General features: G+C 49.9%; 1 protein-coding gene across 9 annotated transcripts in view; it reads left to right on the forward strand.

The window, feature by feature from the left end:
* Nucleotides 1–19,864, forward strand: part of Rps6ka2 (ribosomal protein S6 kinase A2) — a 295,100-nt gene that overhangs the window by 193,475 nt on the left and 81,761 nt on the right. For all 9 annotated transcript variants that reach the window (XM_015994842.3, XM_076552902.1, XM_042262424.2 and 6 more), the window contains one exon: nt 18,808–18,924. In XM_015994842.3, the coding sequence (XP_015850328.1) occupies nt 18,808–18,924 (117 nt within the window). The remainder of the gene's footprint in view (nt 1–18,807; nt 18,925–19,864) is intronic.

Below are 19,864 nucleotides of genomic sequence, written 5' to 3' on the forward strand. Positions count from 1 at the left end.
TCATTCTCCTAGGGTGTCTGGTAGCGTATCTCCATGGCTGATCTTATACGTGCCAACTTCACAGGACAGGGTCTGTTCATTGTCTCCAAGGCAGTCTAGTACTCAGCAACATTTTAGTTAAAAATGCCTTCAAATAGAAGCGTCTTAACTGGCCTGTACTGTGGTGACGTGTTTTTATAATCTCTGTGGCTTTGCCATTTTAGAGACTTCTGGAAGCATCTCATCCTTATGCATGCTTCTCTCTTACAGTTGGGCAGGCTTCTCCACAGAGAGCAGCCACCCTTCCTGGGAATGGCCTCAGCCCTCTGCTACCATGTTTTATAGTAACTTCTGGTTTTACAGTGTTGCTCAGAACATCTGAACAAAGAAAATAGGGAAAGCAAAAAACAAAAAAACCACAGATCAGAACCAAACAGTTTGGACCAAACCATGTGTGACTGCAGGACCTCTGGCACTCATGGCCCACGGCCTGCCACGGGCTGATTAGGTTAACCATCCTCCTCTTGTGGCCCTGGCTGCTTCCATATGCTACACTGCTATCCTGTGTCGGGATAAGTGTTTTTTGACCTGGCTCTCTCACTAAATGCTGAGGGTGAAATGTGAAGGATTTTCACTCTTTCTGTTGGGTTGGATAGGGTTTTGAATGTAGAATCTCATAAAATGCCATCCATTGTGCGTCTTTCAGCTCCCGGGTCAGTCCTCACTGCCCTCTGTATTAACAGTGGCAGGAGTTCAGAGACCCCAGCTCAGGGCCAGTTTTTCACACCTTACTCTCTGGGTGGGGCATCAGAGTGTCAAGCTCTTGTTTTACAAAGCTGTATTGCCGTGGTCGGTAGAGTCTTTGAGTGTGTCTTTTCCCTATGTGACTTACCAGTGTTCAGCCTCACCATCTTTGTGCAAACACATCTGCTTCTGGTTTGCAGAAATGAAAAGCGAGGCGCAGGATGGCCGGGTACTTGCCCAAGGCATCGGGCTCCCAACACTGGAGCCCCAGCTGAATCTAGCCATCCACCACCCACATATGGGGCAGTTATACTCCTTTGAGCCAGGTTACGGAGGGAGTTCTGTTTGTGACGGGTGAGGATTCTTGCAGATAAGCAGCAGAGGATTTCTCAGTTCTGCCTGAAAGTCGTAAGAAGAAAGCAAGCTCCATCCGTCTGTGCAGCCAGAATGTTGAGATGTTTTCGGGGGCAGAGAATGAGCAGAAAGCAACACCAGCTCCACTGCTGGCCGTGGCTCACTGCCGTGGCCTTTAGCTGGCGTCTCCACTAGAAAGCCTGGCTATTGGTTGTAGTATTAAGGCAACTCCACGTAGTTAAAGGGGAGGTTTATTTTGTGGGGTAACTTACAAGTAAAGGGATAGGTTACAGGGTCTGGAAAAGGTGTAGTGCAGTCCAGCGGTGTTCTCTGGAGAAATCTGCTCAGTCTACCTCCAGTGTCCAGGATCCAGGAACCAAGAGAGCTGGCACATCTGGATCTCTGTCTTAAGTGCTCCTGTCTTGGCCCCGCCTCATAGGCGTGACCATTACCGAAGCCTCAATGGGGGTGGTACTTCCAGGTCAAAGCTGGAACAGCTGCCCACTACACCTGGCCTTCAACACGACAACAGAACTAAGTTGCTATGTGGGTGTGTTTATCCTCTTGGCAATTTGGACCCCACATAGAGGGCCTCAGAACACTGCCAGAGAGCTCTGTAGTCTTGGTCAAACCACGTAGCCTCTGTCTTTCAATATAAAGACAGAAAGAAAAAGGTATGAATCTTTGAAGTTATCCAAAGGTTTATTTCTGTTGTCTTCATAGAGTGTGTGTGTGTGTGTGTGTGTGTGTGTGTGTGTGTGTGTGTGTGTGCAACACTATATGCTCACATGCAAAGGACAGAGCAGGACGTTGTGGGTCTTCTATTCCTTTACACGGACTGTTGTGACAAGGTCTCTCACTGAACAGGAAGCTTACTATCTGGGATAGGCTGGTTCACGATCTGCCTATCTTTACCCCAGCACTGGGGTTTCAGGCCGGTGCAGACAGCCAGGATTTTTACACAGTCATGGAGGATGCAAACTCAGGTCATCGTGCTTGTAGGGCAAGCTTTCTTACCCACTGAACCATCTCCTGGGCCCTGTCTTCATGATGTTAAAGTCTTCACTGCAGCGTGCTGTAAGAGGTTGTCCAGCCTCCAAACCCAGCACTCTACTTAGAGCCTGGAATTTTGCACCTGGAGAGCCCACCATGGCAGTGCTGGTCCTTAGCGGGGAAGTTGATGCCAGCAGACCAGCCATGGGTAGCACAGAGAGGTAGGTGTGTAAAGGAAGTCACTCCTAGCTGCTGGCAAAAGTAGGGGATATGCAGGTCCGTGGCAGTGTAGCTCTGCCCCGAAACCACCCTGTTCTCGCGGTGTTACCAAGATTCCCGTCTTCGATGGAGTAGAAATTTTGCTTTTCTATAGGCTGAGTCCTGCTTTTCTAGTTGTCTCATGTGTCAGAATGGCTTTCTCTGTGTGGTTCCTGTAATCTGAGGAAATGTTTAAGATCTTCCTGCAGCCAGCATTGGTTGGTTAGTTGGGACAGTGAGAAGTGAGGCATGTGCTCCGTGTGAGGGGATGTAGCCCGTGGCATCGGCCACATGGTGTGTCCTGGTCACACTGCATGGAGCAGCTTTGGCAGGGCAGCTTTATCCCCAGACTATGAAGACTGAGAACCATGTAAAGTCGTAGTAGTATCTATGTAGGTCATGCTGCCTCAAGTGACCTTCTGCATGTGGGATGAAGGATGCCGCCTCCTCTGTCTTTGAACTCTAGACTCACCATTTATGTTAGCTTTTACTCTCTCTTGACCTTGGCAGAGTCTGGTGTGTCTCCCTACTTGGCTTGTCTCTGACTGGAGTCTCACGTGGTCAGGTCCCTAGGGCATGTCTTTGGTCACGATGAAAACATGGAAAGCACAGGAAGTGAGGACACATTGGAAGGTGAGGGACGTAGTCCACTAACAGGACACCATGACATGTCCTGGGCAACAGGCTGTGGAGGCCCAACACCTTTATCATCAGTTTTTATGGAACGGTTAATGTGTATGTGGGAGACAGTGTATCAAAGACAAATCATGAGACTCTAAAGAAAATTAGACTCCTGAAAACCCTACCCTCGGGTACATGAATGTCATCTTGGGATGCTTTTGTTCTGTTTTTCAGTTTGTACCTGCACAGAAATTCTCTAATAAAATTATTATAAATTTGAACATAGAATTCTATGTTCTTTTAGAAGAAACAGTATCATAAGCATGTTCCAGTGCCATTGATTATCATAAGTGACTTTTCTTTTATGCAGGGGTATGCTGCACATGTTTAACTTATTTATGCTCTACAGAACATTTAGGATTTCCCTAATGTCTTCTCTCTAAAGAACACTGAGATGGATTCCTGGACAGCTATATGTCCTTAGCTGTTTTGGAAACTCCTGAATTGTTCCACCATTGAGGCTTTGACACAAGAGGACATGCTGCCTCCCGCACACCCCTGAGTTGAGGTCAGACTGTCTTTTCTGTCAGGCAATCACTGTGCTGAAATTCAGCAAACATTGGGGACTTTTTTTTCCCTAACATTTTGACTAAGTAGATAGAGGGAAAAAAAATCTCATCTATTTTATTTTACTTATTTGATTGCTGAATAAGTTACTTAAAAAAAACCTATTTCTTGACTATATACTTTCATTACATGTAAACTATGCCCATTCCATTGACCACATTTTCTTTCAGGGGACAGGAACAGGAACACACACACACACACACACACACACACACACACACACACACACACACACACACATATACACACACATGCACACACCCTAACCCTGACACGCACGCACACGCACACCCCTCCTGTTTATTTGTTTGAGTCAGGGTCTCAGTAAGCTGGTCTGAACTTACCAAGGCAGCCAGGCTGGCCTTAAACTTGCTGTCATCCTCCTGCCTCTTCCTCTGCGCCCCAGTACCGTAATTACAGGTGTGCGCCGCTACCCCACCTTTCTTCTGTCCACCGTTGGTCTGCGGACTTTTAAAAGGCTTGCTCTACACAAACCCGTGTTTCCCTCACAGTGACTTTTTTCCTGAGCTGGAAGCGTCGATGTCTGCTCTGTGTGTTTCCTGGTCTTCCACCTTGGGTGCGAGTAATTTTTAGACTCACGAGAAGATATTTGGTGTCTAAGCTCACTGGGTGATATGCTTGCTGTTCCATCCACCAGAGACAAGGGCAGCTCTCGTGACCAGATCTGACTGGTCCCCCACTGGTTCTGTGGTTTGGAGCCTTGGTCATGCATTGACCCTACCTGCCTCTTGGTGGGCTGTGGCCCCTCTTAACTGTCTGCATTTTTCTCCAATGGCTGTACCGTTCTCCATTACTTTATGTGAAGCTTGGAGACATTTTGTCATTTTTAATTTCTAAGGAAGAACTTAAAATTTAGATGGAAACTGGAGTGAGTATGCGTTACTCTAGACAGCCTTCCACTTGTCTGTCTGCACGCCTATATCTACCACCTGTCACTCACCTTTGGGTTTGCCTTTAGGTGATGTTTTCAATATTTGAACGTTTGCTGTTATATATTTAGGAGTGCATATTTAACATTTATCCCTTTAAATGTTTTATGGTTACTCTAACTGCATTGCTATTTTTGACATACAAGAGTAGAACTGATTTGTGCATAGTATTTAACATCAAGCCCTCTGTTATTATATCTAATATTTATTTTGGCTTACACTAAATGTACAGGCACCTCTGCCAAGCTGTATTTGCGGTCTCACTGCCTTTCCTGTCTTTACTTCCTTTTTTAGAGTTTGTTAAATAAAAGCGTTGACTTAGTCCTCTTTGTAAGTCCTGTACTTTGGGGCTCCAGGGTCTGTGTTTTGGAGAGATGGTAGACACAGAAATGACGGCACTGCTGCTGACCTTGTTTCTCACTGGGGAGCAGGGACAGGTGTCAGAGTGTCCTGTGGAGTGTGTAGAGGAGCTGCCACAGAAAGGCACTCAGTGCCCTCGAGACCTGCCTGCCCTGAAGTGTGCTGGGTAGTGCTCATTCCCATGGGGCTTAGTACCTGGAGCCCCTCGAGTGAGTGGCCTAGGACCCACTGTCATGTGGCTAGGCCGTCAGGTACAGAGTGCTCGGTGTACTCTCCCCACTTGGCTTCCTGGTCTTGGTAGCTGAGTGGATGCATGCTCTGGGTCAGCCAATGAGGTGGAGCCTCATCCTCAATGTTATGTGTGTGATTTCATGAACTTCCTTCAAGTAATAATCGATACTTGGATTCTGAGCTCAAGACCTACTCAGTAAAAATTAACTTCCTTACATTGTGTTCATTGTGTGGGAGTGGAGTTAAAGGTACAGGGTAGGGACTTGCTCCTAGGATGGCAGAGTAGAATATATTTTAGATTTTCCCCAGAACTGTGTGGGGATATGTGAGGATCCTGTTTAGGGGAACAGCGGAGAGCTGCTGTGGAGACAAGAGCTGCTACTATTGTTTCTGTAGAAGCATACGACAAATCTCAGGACAGAACACACATTCGTCCTAGAGCCATGGCAACATCTAGAAGTTGGTCCAGCCAAACACAGTGGACCCACTTTTGGCAGATCTCCCCAGAGTGACCGGAAGACCTCATAAAGGAATGCCGCCATTGTGTGCATGAGAAATCAGTAGTCACTGGCCCAGAGAGGTAGACACCAGGGGCATATGAGAAGGGAACCAGGAGCCAGGCACATAGTGCTCAGTGTTAGCCAGGGTCAGTCCTGGCTACCCAGAAGGTTCTCCGATAGGAGGTACACCATGTTCAAGTGTAAAGGACACAGGCAAGAAGCTGAGTGAAGTAACAGATGCACTGTACCCGGAGGCCAACAGGGACTGTCACTTTAGAGGAAAGCCCACTGGCAGCCTCTCAGATCCTGGGTCTCTGCCCTGAGAAGTGACTAAACCTATCACCTCTTCTCTGTTTCTCCATGTCCCTACTGTTAACTCTAGTCACCTGGCCTTACTTCCTTTACATGCCTGGATCCTCTGGTCACCATCTCTTGGCTCGTCACTCATTTCCGGGGACCTGTGTGGAGGATGAGCGTCAAGATGGCATTTAGATGGGGCTATAGAAGGATCGTGGACTTGCCTCAGACACACGCCAGAGGTGTGCTGAGGTGTAACCTTGAGTCATGCATTCTGTCTAGAACTTCACATTTGCCTCATTGGGTAAACCCATAGTTCACTGTGCCCTGGTTTGCAGGTGGCAAGCTAGGCAAGCATTAGGAGAAACTCAGGGCCCCAATGTTGTTCCATTTTACCTCAACAGACATAGAAGGTCAAGTGGCAAGATTGCTCTCATACTGTCCTGTTGCTGGCGGGCTGTGGTTCTGAGCTGGCTCTGGGATCCTTGGGCCCACTGAGCTCAGAGCAAGGTGAGAGATATGCATCAGTCAGCTACAGTATGGGCAGTGAGTGGCTTTGTAGGTGCAGTGGCCAGCTGCAGTCTGTGCTGTAGGTGGCTGGAGAATGCAGTGGCCAGCTGCAGTCTATGCAGTAGGTGGCTGATGTATGTGCAGTGGCCAGCTGTAGTCTGTGCCATAGATGGCTGAGGTATGTGCAGTGGCCAGCTGCAGTGTGTGCAGTAGGTGGCTGAAGAATGTGCAGTGGCCAGCTGCACTCTGTGCAGTAGGTGGCTGAGGTATGTGCGGTGGCCAGCTGCATTCTGTGCAGTAGGTGGCTGAGGTATGTGCAGTGGGAGGCTGCAGTGTGTGCAGTAGGTGGCTGAGGTATGTGCAGTGGCCAGCTGCAGTGTGTGCAGTAGGTGGCTGAGGTATGTGCAGTGGGAGGCTGCAGTCTGTACATTTGGCAGCTGGGGTGTGTCCAGGGTGTGGCTAGTGACTCTTCCAATTCTACTTCAGGGAGGGTGCAGCTCCTCTGCCAAGGGCTGCAGGGTGGGATGGGATGGACCTCGTTTCTTTAAAGGCATGGAAAGAGTACAGGTGACAGGTGGGAACATGTGATGAACTGGACCCATGTGACGAGGGTGAGCAGTGCACACTATTGAAGAAGAAAGCCATGCTGGCCATTCTGTGCAGCAGCAGATTAGACCTGGCTAGGAATTACCTTCATATAAGTACCGTGAGTTAACTGTGCGCCCGGCTTGGATTCACCGCCTCAGAACTTTGACCTCATCTGGGGCAAAGCCTTTGGTGCCACCAGTGACGTTGTGAGGGTGATGACAGATAGTCCCAACTAGTTCCGATTGGTCCTTGGTCAGCAGCTGTAGGGCCACAGCATTGAAAGTGCAGGGAGCCTTTATGTGACGGAGCCTGGCACATGGTGCCCACGTGGTAACTGGTCCTTTTGGCATTGCTGTGTAGTAAGTAGGGTGAGCGTGCTTTCTAGAAAATGTTCTGAAACTGGCACTGATGTGGTCTCCTCCCAGAGTAGTTCAATCATAAAAAAACTGGCCTCACCTTGTTCTAGTGAGCTAGTGATAGGTTCCTATTAGTTTCTCCTAATGCTTGCCTAGCTTGCCACCTGCAAACCAGGGCACAGCGAACTATGGGTTTACCCAATGAGGCAAATGTGAAGTTCTAGACAGAATGCATGACTCAAGGTTACCCCTCAGCACACCTCTGGCGTGTGTCTGAGGCAAGTCCACGATCCTTCTACGGCCCCATCGAAATGCCATCTTGATGCTCATCCTCCACACAGGTCCCCGGAAATGAGTGACGAGCCAAGAGATGGTGACCAGAGGATCCAGGCATGTAAAGGAAGTAAGGCCAGGTGACTAGAGTTAACCGTAGGGACATGGAGAAACAGAGAAGAGGTGATAGGTTTAGTCACTTCTCAGGGCAGAGACCCAGGATCTGAGAGGCTGCCAGTGGGCTTTCCTCTAAAGTGACAATCCCTATTGGCCTCCAGGTACAGTGCATCTGTTACTTCACTCAGCTTCTTGCCTGTGTCCTTTACACTTGAACATGGTGTATCTCCTACTGGAGAACCTTCTGGGTTCCTGGAGCCCAGCTAAGAGTGCTGACCGGGTGCCACCTGTATGTATATCTGCCACATGCATCAAGGTCAGCTCTGTGAGTTAACCTACGTTAATCTGATTTTAAGTGATAGGTACCCTTTCCTGCCCAGTCCTATCCTGGGTTCTCTGTGTCTCTCCTGAGGATTCCCAGAACTGCCTGCCAGTTTTACACCCACATGGGGGGAACACTCTTTCGTTAGAATGTCCTCCTGGCTGTGTCCCTGCTGGCACCGATGGCTGCAGCAGCCCACAAGCTTTGTGTTTCCTGGACCAGTCCACGGTGTTCACGGATGCACAGGACCCTGAGTGCTACACCCAGCTCTAAGCCCGTGGGCTTGAAGGCTTTTCCTGGACACAGCCCGGTGGCCGGACTGTGATGGGCTCCTGCCTGGATCTGTCTAAGCACCCAGAGGCCATGGAACTGGAGGCCACTAGAGAACACAGATGTTCCAGGTCAGGCTGTTACCTGAGATCTCAGCTCCACCTCCAGGAGGGTGGTGACTTGGTTGCAAAGGGATGTGTTTGCCAGGATGATGCCTGTGGGAAAGTCACTCTCCAGCATGGGTAGTTCAGTGTCTAGGGAGAGATGAGTCTGCATCCTCTCAGATGAGCATGATGACAGGCAGCTTGAGGGGCACCACTGTGTCCCAGCATCCAGGCCTTTGTTTCCCGGGGAATGGATGAGCCAAAAGAAAATGTGTGTTGCTGGCTCCCGGGGGAAGCTGGGAAATGACAAAAGCAGGTTGCAGAAGCCGTCTCCCTTTCTTGTGACTGTCTTTCAGTTTAAACCGTGAACCTCTTTCCAGTTGGCTCAAGGATTTGCAATTGGTTGTGAATTCCATTATCTGGGGTGGGGGTGGGGGCACAGAGGTGCTGGCGTGAGGTGCCACCCGGGCAGGTGGCTGAGTGTGTTCAGTTCTGGCTTCTGCTCTCCTCACAGGCAGGCTGCTGGGCCCAGCCTGGGGATCATTAATCTTTCATGATCTCCAGGCTAACTGTTAGCAGCAGATTTGCTGCTCAGATTAATTTTAGCATCAGAATAGTTGGCTTCCCTTTAGCACATCCCCATTGTTTAAAACAATTTCGTAGGGTAGCCATAAAAGGTGCCTTTATTAAGATTTCTGTAGAAGACTCCTTCTCCTTTTCTCTTTAATGTCAGAGGTTTGCTAAAGGGTCTTTTGAGAGGCAGTAAAACTGAACCCATTGTTACACAAGACACAGCGCCTGTGTGATCAAGCTGAGGTACTAACATGATGGGAAGAGACCTGTTCACCTCACATACACTCCACTGAGACTCAGCCTCAGCATATGACCCCTTGTCTGGCTGCTCTCACGGGGGTCCCTATTCCTTTGCTTTGGTTCTCCAGGCATATTCTAGGTACCCATCTTAGCTCACCCCTGCTCCTGGAAGTCTCCCATAACCTTTCAAGTTAAACTCTGAGGTCCGATTCACAAAGAAATCCCAGAGCTTGGGATGAGTCCTTTTCCATCCATTGTGGAAATTTTCTCTGGGTCAGCCAGACTAACTGCACTGGGATGACCCCCCCCCCAGGTTCATTCCTGAAATGTTGAGACCTCGTGCATAGTATGTCTCCACCAGGGTGAGCTGGAGACCTAGAACATGTTACCTCTGGGGACGCCCAACAGCAGCCCAGGGTCAAGCTCTTAGGAGCGATTCAGCTGCGGCTAATCAGTAGTGCTGGTCATTGTCTTTGCCTCTGTCTGGCGCTGGTGCCATGGACCACCCTGAGGGCAGGGACTGCAGCTCCTCATCTTCACCTCAGATGAGAAGGGATTTGCTGGCATCACTGTGTGTGCTGTGCGCGCACTTTATGGACATGCACACGTGGGTGTGTGTGCACGCACGGCCGTGGCTCACAGTCGCTGTCCCATGCATTGCCAGCTTATCGGCGTCTCAGCCCTTCTCACCGCGGGATCCTCACGAGCAAACCTATGGCTTGGCCTCGTGGAGTCACTGTGGTACTCAGTTCAGATCTGCCCCTCTGAGCAGGCAGCCTCTTCTCTCAGAGTGCTCTGAGGGCAAAGTGGCATGAGGTGTGCAGAAGGCCCTGCCTGGTGCCAACACAGAAGTGTGGGCACATGCTATTCTCCCCCCTCTTGGCTCGTGGAGGCCCCTTTGCACACACAGTGGACTGGAGTCAGACACTTCTTTTGAGTTCTGACGCTCGGGGACAAGGTGGCTGCTGTGTCACTGCTTCGTTGGTGACTTGAAAGCGAGGATTGAGGGGCTCATTTCTGGAAGTCGCTTTTCCCAGGACTCCTCCCTTGGAAGGACAACGAGGTCTTAAGATTTGGGGAGGCAGCCGGGCAGTGGTGGCGCACTCGGGAGGCAGAGGTAGGCGGATCTCTGTGAGTTCTAGGCCAGCCTGGTCTACAGAGTGAGTTCCAGGACAGGCACCAAAACTACACAGAGAAACCCTGTCTCAGAAAACAAACAAACAAACAAAAACAAGATTTGGGGAGGCAACACCAGCAACGAGCCAAGAACACTAAGGGCCAGTTTCTCGCCCAAGACAGGCTGGTGGTTTCAGAAAGGCTGTGGAGCAAAGTGAAGGTAGGGAGGGACGGATTTGATTTCAGGGGAGGCAAGAACAGGCTCACCTGCTTAGTGAGGGAGCAGGGTGGGCAGGTCAGCTCTTTGCCTTGGGAGGGAGAGGGGAGGTGGGGGAGGGCATGAAGGAGGTGGTGTGTTTGCAGTGAGCAGGAGACCCGGGTAGGTGGGATAATGCAGCAGCCGGATAGAGCAAACCAGGGATTTGGAGTTCCTGAATGTGCAGATATCAAAGGGAGCTCAGGTCTTTGTCTTCTGGGGCTGGATCTGTAGACTATAAAGGTAGAGATGTATGTATTGGTTGGGGAGCATCAGATTGGTGTCCAGTTGTCTCCTGGTTTCCAAGGATGTGCCGGACTTGGGGGGGATGTTTGCGTGTGTTCGTGAGTAGCCACTCCCAGCTTGGAGGGGACCACTCCCGGCTTGGAGGGGACCACTCCCTTTGCTGTTGTTGTCAGGAATGGCGGGGCTGTTTTTCTTGTGGGTGGGTCAGTTGAACTCTTTCCTCCAATTGAATGATGTCTGCACCGGGCTGTGCTTGAGTCATGGAATCTGAGTTGTCAAGCGTACTGTTACAGTGTGCTGGCCTGGGAAGTCATCTGCCTGAGCGGGGAGAGCGAGGCCTTTGCAGAATCCGTGGCCATCGACACTGCTGTTTTCTTATGTACGTAGTAAAGACTGGGGAAGTATGGTGTAGCTTCAGGACCAGGACACTGGTGTTTCTATTCCTCGAGCATGTGTTTGGTGAGATGGAGCCGACCAGAGATACTAGTTCACACCCCAGGGGTGAGTGGGTTCCCTAGCATTTTCCTTCTAGAGAATTCTTGGAGATGGCTGAAACCTAGGAAGTGTTATATACCACATCCACTTCAGCCACCGACATCCTCTAGGCTTGCCTCTGTGAAGGGCATGATCCCCAGGCTGCTAACACAGTTTGCTGCTCAGATGTATGAAGGGTACTTCAGTCAACACGTGTTAATGCTTTTCATGTGGGTTCTGTTAAGTGGAACTCACCAGGGCACTGTGGATAGCCTCCTAGAATAAGGACACTCAATCCAGACACTGTTTTTAAGAATTGTTCTAATTGATGAGAAAAACGGTAACTCCCGATTCTCTCTTGGCTCTCATTTTTCTGTGTGTAGAGGAAGGTTTGTGTTGTTTATCCTGCTCTTTGGCTGGTGATGAGTGTGCCCCCCTCCCACTTCCCGAGTCTCCCCAATGAACCTGACAATCTTCGTCCCTCGTCCCCACCAGGGGGCTTTGCTTCTTTCCATGCGGAGGGGCTGTCTGTGGAGAGGCAGTCTACTCCGTGGGATGACAGCATGTGTGAGTAGTATTGACCGGGAGATGATGCATGCGTGAGTAGTGTTCACTGGCTGCCGGATGCCTTTCTCGGGAGAGGATGAAAACGATACAGACCAAGAAAAGTTTAAGTCTAGGATGATCACAGCAGCAGCCAGGGGTCTTTGGCTGGAAATGCAGAGCCTAGAGGGTACGGCCACAGATCTGCTGCTTCCTCATGGAGGTGCAGGGGGCTGCCTCGTGGCATAGGGGCCAGGACAGGGCCACCTACTGCAGAGGTGCCTCTTTGACTCTGTTGACTCAGAGCTTGGAAGGACAGAGCAGCTTCTAAGGAGCCTGAAGCATCCCAGCAGGCCAGCTTCAGATGAGGAGTGTTCTAATAGTTCCTGGATGTAGAGAGAAAGACTCAGAAATTCTCTTCTTTCCCCAAGAATCCCGCACATGAGTGGAGCTCTGACCTCACTGCTTTCCCTGAGTTTGCTCCCTGAAAAGAGTCCCTTCTTGGCAACTGTCACATCCTGAGGACAGCCCATCACCCTTTATCTAGGAGTCCTCCACCCTTTTCCATGATCTTCTTAAAATACGCTCTCACTATAAGCAAGGCGTCAGTGACTCTGCCGTAACATCACTGTACGTCTCAGTCACTGTTCTGTTGCTGTGGAGAGACATCAGGACCAAGGTAATTCTTATAAAGGAAAGCATTTAATTGGAGCTGGCTTACAGTTTCAGAGGTTCAGTCCATTGTCATCTTGGCAGGACATGGCAGCTTGCAGGCAGACGCGGTGCTGGAGGAGCCGAGATTGCTACATCCAGATCGGCAGGCAGTGGGAAGAGAGAGACACTGGGCGTGTTGTGAGCATTTGAAATCCCAAAGCCCACCACGAGTGACACACTTTCTCCAACGAGGCCATACCTCCTAAGCCCTGCCAAGTAGCGCTACTCTCTAATAACCGAGTGTTCAAATATATGAGCCTACGGGGGCCATTCTTATTCAGACCACCACACTGGAGGAAGGGCAGGTCTGGGGGAGAAGGAAGGATGCACTCGCTCCATGGCAATGCTCTGTTCTCTTTTAGGAACAGGTCTTTTCTACTGGGAGTCAGGAGTATCCAGGACCAAGAGAGGGGATCCCTTTCCTCATGCAAAACACACTACATCTGGCAGAGAGAAAGTGTGTATGCTTACGCGTGCGTTGGTGGTTCTAGTTGTCATGTGCACTTGTAGCCTCCCCAAGTCAGGACACACACCCACAGTTGAGGAGAGGAGTTCCTGCCCTGTTGCTGTATGCCTCCAAACCCAGGAAACGATAGAACTCTCAGTGGGCAGTTCAGATCAGCATCCTTACTGGATGAGTTTCAGTCTGCTTTATCTGGTATGAATAATTGTGTTTTTTGTTTTTTTTTTTCTTCAGGTCCTAAGACCAGTGTCTCATGTGGGTGGGCAGGGTGTGTGATCTCCACGTGGCACATGTATGTGGATTCGCATGACTAAAATATTTTCCTAAACCTCAAGCAAGGATGGCTTTTAGCCAGTTTCCCTCAAACTTAAAAGAAAAAAAATGAATGTGTAATGTAAATAATGGCTTAGGGTTATAGGAAGTTTTCAACTCCTCTTACACTGTGGATAGGGAAGGTCTCCTAAGGGTGGTGAGGCCATGTGCATACCAACTCTGTAGTCTGTCTGGAGCTGGGTGTCCTACAGGGACCAGCATGTGGGTGTGACACATTCATCTTAAACCATCCCACAAAGTCTCCCTTGATTTCCCTGCAGGTGCTTACAGAGTAGATGCTGTGTGCCAGGCATTTGGCTGAGCAGACAGGGACACATTGGAGGATATACATGTGTTGGTGCACTATGTATCCTGTCCTGTGGAGGATCCCATGGACACTGAGATGGATGATGGGAACCCCAGTGTCTTCCGGGAGGGTTGGCCAGGCCAGCTTATTTCTTCCAAACCATGTCCCAGGGTGCAAGGGAACAAGGAGCTCGGGACCGGAATCCACCTGCCACAGGGAGGGTTGTGACTGGCCTTGCTGTAGATCTTTGGGTGCTTGATGCTCCTGAGGAAGAGGAAATGTGATCTCAGGAGTAAACTGTGTCGTGAGGCTGAAAGGGAGGCCGCTCCACGTAGATGGACCTATCCAGTTTATCGCCTCTCTTGACAGCCTTCACCTGCGCTTGTCGCTGGAAGCCTGTAATTTTTGGCGTGTGTGGGCTTCAGTAAATATCTTCGTGCTACTTGAGTCTTCCTTTTGTGCCAGGTTCCCGGTTCTGACAGCTCTGCAGACCAAGCGCGGATAGATAATAGCACCGTGTTGGCAGGGAGGGGTACTGGAAAGCTTGGAGCTAAATCCATTTTTTTCTTTTCATAAAGTATTTCATAATCTTTTAAAAACATGGAATAGCTTAGTTGACAGCCACAAAAAGAAAACAAAGAAGAGATGGAGGGATGGGGGAGGGGCGGGGAGAAGAAAGGAAGAGAAAGGGGGAGGGGGGTCATCTAGTGGATTCCTTTTCATGAGGTTTCTGTCCCAAAGTTTTCATCAGTTTCAGAAAAAGGGGAGACCACACCCTGCTGCAATCATTTACGTTTAATTCTGAAGTGTGTGGCTCGTTTGGTCTGGATTCTGATTGTGGGGGTCACAGATCTAGTGAAAGTTGTATGGTAAGGGTCACACCTGCTCTGACGCTTTCTTCTCCTCAAGGATTCCGAAGAATATCTACTTCCAGCAGGAAGCAGAAAACACAGCCGGCCGAGGCCAGAGATGGAGGAGGACAGAGCCCTTTCATGGCCTGTCACAGAGAACTGCGTCCCATAAGGCCTCCTTCAGAGATTTCATAGGCAGGGTGCAGACCCGGCAACCACTTGCAGAAGTGACTAGCCCTCTGGGTTAGTGTTACTAACTGCAGGGAAAACTGAATTCTTCATGTGCTTATCTAGAAAGCCAGCAAAGTGAACACACGCATGTGTATAAACATGCAATAGATACATCACACTTGATTCAGAGGTCTGTGATTGGCACTGGCCCTAACTTTACTTTGTTAGTATTTTATTGATGCGTATGGATGCGTATGCAGAGTGCTCTCAGTGGACAGAGGAGTGTGTCGATCTGCTGGAGCTGGAGAGATGGGAACTGAACTCTGGTCCTCTAGAACAGCAACGCTCATTTTGAACTGCTGAGCCGTCTCTCTGGCCCACATGATGTTATTTTAAAGACTTTTTTTGGGTCAGTTTTCAGTAGATTGACACCAAGCCCACCTCAACCTGCCTTCTCTTGTGAGCATGTTGGCACCCTGGAGAAGAGTGCACAGCTGTCCTCATTGCATGGATTGCATAGTCTGACTCTCACCATGCACCTTGTTGAAAACTCTGTCCCTGCATCCAAAGGGGTCTTGTATGTCAAGTATTAAAACTCCTGTATATCTAAGACCAGCAAACTGATCTTTTCTACCTATTATTCTTTGCATCCAAAAACTATTAGTCTCTATCCCCTTTTTCCTTGCAGCAGGTTATCGAATCTGATTTGTTTTTCAAAACACAGATTTAGTTTCGCCTAAACTTGAGATCTAATTTCAGTATAGCTGGATGTGATGGTGGTAGGTGAGCCTTGGGAATTCATACAGTCATTTGGGGGAGGTGGCTTTGTAGCATCTAGTTTTCTTGTCTAGAGAGACAACTGATCATCTTGATTAGTTTTATATTTCTAGAGGAGAAATTTAGAAAACAGAGAGGGAATGAATTGCTCATGGCACCATCAGTTAGCATGTGGTATTTACACAGTAGCACACCCATAGGACTTCCAGATGGACTGAGGAGCAGAGAAGTCTTACTGGACTCAGATGTCCCAAAGGAAGACAGGTTCTGAGTCCTTAAGGGGCCGTGTGTTTGAGGGCAACCCAGCTTCCACCCTGAGGATACTGTCAGTGGGAAGGAGGCCCCTGTAAACGTGGAGCTCCACCCACCAGCCACGCTCGTTATTCCAGCTTGCAGGGAGTCCCATTTTCATACAGTATGTTCCATGAAACTGCAGCAGACCATGGGGTGAAAAGGGCGGGAGACTGTGAGGCGAGGGTAGAGCTTTCATTTAAAAACAAGAAACAGAGGAGAAAACACCAAGGGGAAGATTCATGCCACCTTAGGAACCCAAGTCAGCAGGGCAGGGAGAAGGGGTGGGGGGCTTGTGGCGGGGGTGGGGGGTGGGGTGGGGACAGACGACATGACACAAGAGGTCACACTTGTTTCTGGGATCGTCCCTCCTCCAACTGCTCTTCAGTTATTGCTGCCGTATTGTAAAAATCACAAATGTAGTTCTCAGGTGGCTTGTGTGACTTCTTTTTGAAGATCAAGTCCCAGGCAACCGTCTCAGCCTGTCTTCTGTCTTACTGTCCTGTGGGTGTGTGCTTGCCTCTCTGACTACTTTCCTGGGTCCAGTTACTTTCTTCAGTAGGAGAAGGTGAAGGTTACTCTCCACGGTGGCTTGGTGAGGCGTCTGAACTTCCCATTCCTCTGGGGACCATGCACACTCCATTAAATATTACGTGGGATGTCCCAAGCATCAGCGGGGATGGAAGAGATCCCAGATCCCCAAGAAGGACTGTGTGTTTCCCCCGCCTGCATTCAGTCTCTGTCTGGGGATTCATCTGCATCTTTGCCTTTGATTCTTTTCCTGCTCCTGGTTTCTCTTCTTCCCATGATTCTGTGGCAGGCTTGGTCATCCTTGACCCTTCTCAGTATCGGTTCTTGTTGACCTTAGTCACACTGCTCAGCAAAGCCGTGCTGGGGTCCACCCGCTGTTGCCCCATCCACTCTACATTTATTTGTGCGTCAGTTGAGTTCATTCTGCTTCTGCCTTTCCTTCCTTCCTTCCTTCCCTCCCACTCTCCCTGGTGCCCTCTCTCTCTCCTTCACTCCCCTACCCTCACGCAGGCTCTCACCATACAGCCCTAGAGGGCCTGAAACTGGATACATAGCCTAAGCTGGCTTAGACTTTGTAGGAGGCCTCTGCCTCCTAAGTTCTGAGGTTCAAGACATGCATTACTGCTTACAGTTTGCGTTTTTATTTCATGATCCCTGTCACACATTTATTCTGTTATTTTTCTGGGAATTGATATTCTGGACGTAGCCTCTGATTTCCAGAATGGCCTCCCCACTGTCACAGGGTCAGAGACTAGGTGGTCTGTAGTCTTTTTGTCCAGGGTTGGGGCTCTGTGAGATCCCCTCCCCCCTCCCACAATGACAATATGTCTGCTGGTGTTGTCATTGTTCAGGTCCTGTTTAGGCAGCTATATTGATGAGGTATCAATTTACACTCATGTATGTATGTATGTATGTATGTATGTATGTATGTATATGCACACATCTATACATTAAATCTGTATATGAGAGAGAGCATGTGGTTTATACAACAAACTTGTAGCCAACATTCTGCTAAATGGAGGAAAACTAAACATTTCCTCGAAAGTTAGGAATTAGACACGATGTCCACTCTGACCCTTTTTATTCAGTATAGTACTCACAACCTTAGCTGGAGCTACAAGACAAGAGAAAGACATAAAAGAGATAAAACAGGAGAGGAGAAGAAGGCCGTTTGTGGCCTTACCCTTTGTAGCTGCTTTCAGGGCCGTCCTTCCTACTTCCTGCTCTCCGGGAACATTCTAGAACCCTGCCGCAGCTCAGTAGGATTTCTTAGAACTCATGGTCATCAGTGGCATGCAGGGGTGACCCTGGCCTCTGATTTCTCTCTCTCTCAAGTCATGGGATGATGGGCTTGTAAGTGGAGCTGGCATCTGACATTGAAACCGTCTTCTTTCTCCAAACACCTCTGAGAGTTCTGTTCTCGGGCGCTGTGCCAAACGCTGAGCGTTTAGTGCAGTTCGTGGTTTAGGAGCAGATGTTCTGTACCCGGGGGAATTGCATTAAAACCCCTGTAGGATTTTGGATGCAGTGACCAGCCTCACAAAGAGAAACAGTGGCTGGTAACACAAGACGAGGGGCCTCCTGCTGGTGTACACCTGGAGTCCCAGGCCACTCGCTTCCCTGTAATGTAATGTATAATGTAGGTGGTCGCTGCCACTGTGCTGTCCCCAAGCACCTGATCTGGGACCGACTAGAGGTGGAAGGCTCTGGAGTCAGTCCTTGAATGGTGACCCTGCAGCTGTGGAACTCAGCCACCGAAAGGAAGCCATGCTTTGTGGAGTGCATGGAAAGAAGATGTGGGAAGGCTGCTTCCTGCTGGCTGTTTGGGGATGACTTCCTGGGAAGGCTGCTTCCTGCTGGCTGTTTGGGGATGACTTCCTGGCCTACCCTTTGTGATGTCTGGGGTGACACCCGCTGTCCAGCCTCCTCACTCCAATGGCAGGCGGCTTTGGCAGACTCTGCATTCTTCGTGTAGAGGAAGTCTCACGGCTTCCGGATAGGATGATGGACAGTGTTGGGATTGCTGTGTGGGTGTGATAGAGACCAAAAGCTCTTTTGTAGCACCCCTTGAATCACCTGTGTGAAAACTGTTGGAAAGTGGGTGAGCTAGAAGGAGAATAAACCGCCTGCGTTTCCACGCGGGAACCTCTCCCAGTCTCCCGAGTGGAGTGGGGAAGCAAGACACGCTCTGGGCACCACGGGGTTTCTGATCTTCCGCTGCCATGTTCTGGGCTGACACTGTCAGCTGCAGAGTGGGTTTCATGGAGGACACATTCCGATTTCCCCGCGGTACTGGTGAGACACAGTGACAGACACCTCCGGAGGGGAGAGAGCAGCCAAAGGCTCACGCGCCAGTCATATGCACACCATCTCAATCCCCCGTGCTGGAAGCCCCCAGCGTCGACGACTCCCCCAGCTTTAGGGAAGGCTAGAGATGGGTGGGGTGGGGGGCTGGCTGTGTCCTAACCCTGTCACTGCTGTCTTGCAGGAAGAAGGCATCGTAAAGGAGATTGATATCAGCAACCATGTGAAGGAAGGCTTTGAGAAGGCAGACCCTTCCCAGTTTGAGCTGCTGAAGGTTTTGGGACAAGGATCCTATGGGAAGGTGAGTTGGGTGGATCAGCACTGGTGGGCTGGCATCAGATGCAAAGGTGGTACTGGCTGAGTCTGGCGGGCATCAGGCATGGCACTGCCCACATTAGCTGAGGCTCTGTGTGTCAGAGTCGTGAGCCACGAAGAGCCAGGTCATCCACATGCTCATGCTCATCAGTGTCCTCCTGGCTGGTGGTTATTACTAAGGGAGTCGGATTGTTGCATTAAGTCAGGGAGTCTTGGAAGTTGCAGCCTCAACAGATCTTTTTGAAAAGGAAGGGAGAGATGAGACAATAAGAAAACAAGTCAAGGTGGGGGGCGGGGAGGCCTTCTCTGGATTGGCCTACACAGCTGTCACTCAAGAATCAGGAAGGCAGGGATTTGGAGTCTCTCTTCTCCTCACCTGGGTCAATGACACAGTCAGTTTTCCCACCTGTTAAATGAAGTAACTAACTGATTTCCTATAATGTGCTGTGGGTTAAATTAGCCATGAATCCAAGCTGGCTGTTGCCTGGGAAGGGGTTGTGTGCTGGACCTGCATGTGTCCTTACACCTGCCCCTTATGGGTCACAGCGATGGTGGCTGATCCCTTTCAGGGGATGAGGAATGCTGGCCCTTCCCTCAGCATCCCCTCCACACACAGTGTGGTCCTCACTCTGTATCCACTGGACCAGCAGCTGGATAGGCAGGTGCTGACAGACCCTGAGCTCCTGGGGACAGGGGGACAGGACACTTCCCGAGCTCTGCAGAAATTCAGGTGTCCAGCTAGCACTGTACCTGAACAGGAACAGCCCTGGACCTGAACACATCTTGCTCAGGAATGGGGTTTACTTTGCACTCACGAAGCCCTGGGTTCAACCCCAGTACAGCATAAATGGTGTAAAAGAACACACTTGTAATCTCTGCACTCTGGAGGTGGAGGCAGACGATCAGAAGTTCATGGTCATCCTCAG

Source organism: Peromyscus maniculatus, chromosome 16 (assembly GCF_049852395.1).
Source record: "Peromyscus maniculatus bairdii isolate BWxNUB_F1_BW_parent chromosome 16, HU_Pman_BW_mat_3.1, whole genome shotgun sequence".
Lineage (NCBI taxonomy): Eukaryota > Metazoa > Chordata > Mammalia > Rodentia > Cricetidae > Peromyscus > Peromyscus maniculatus.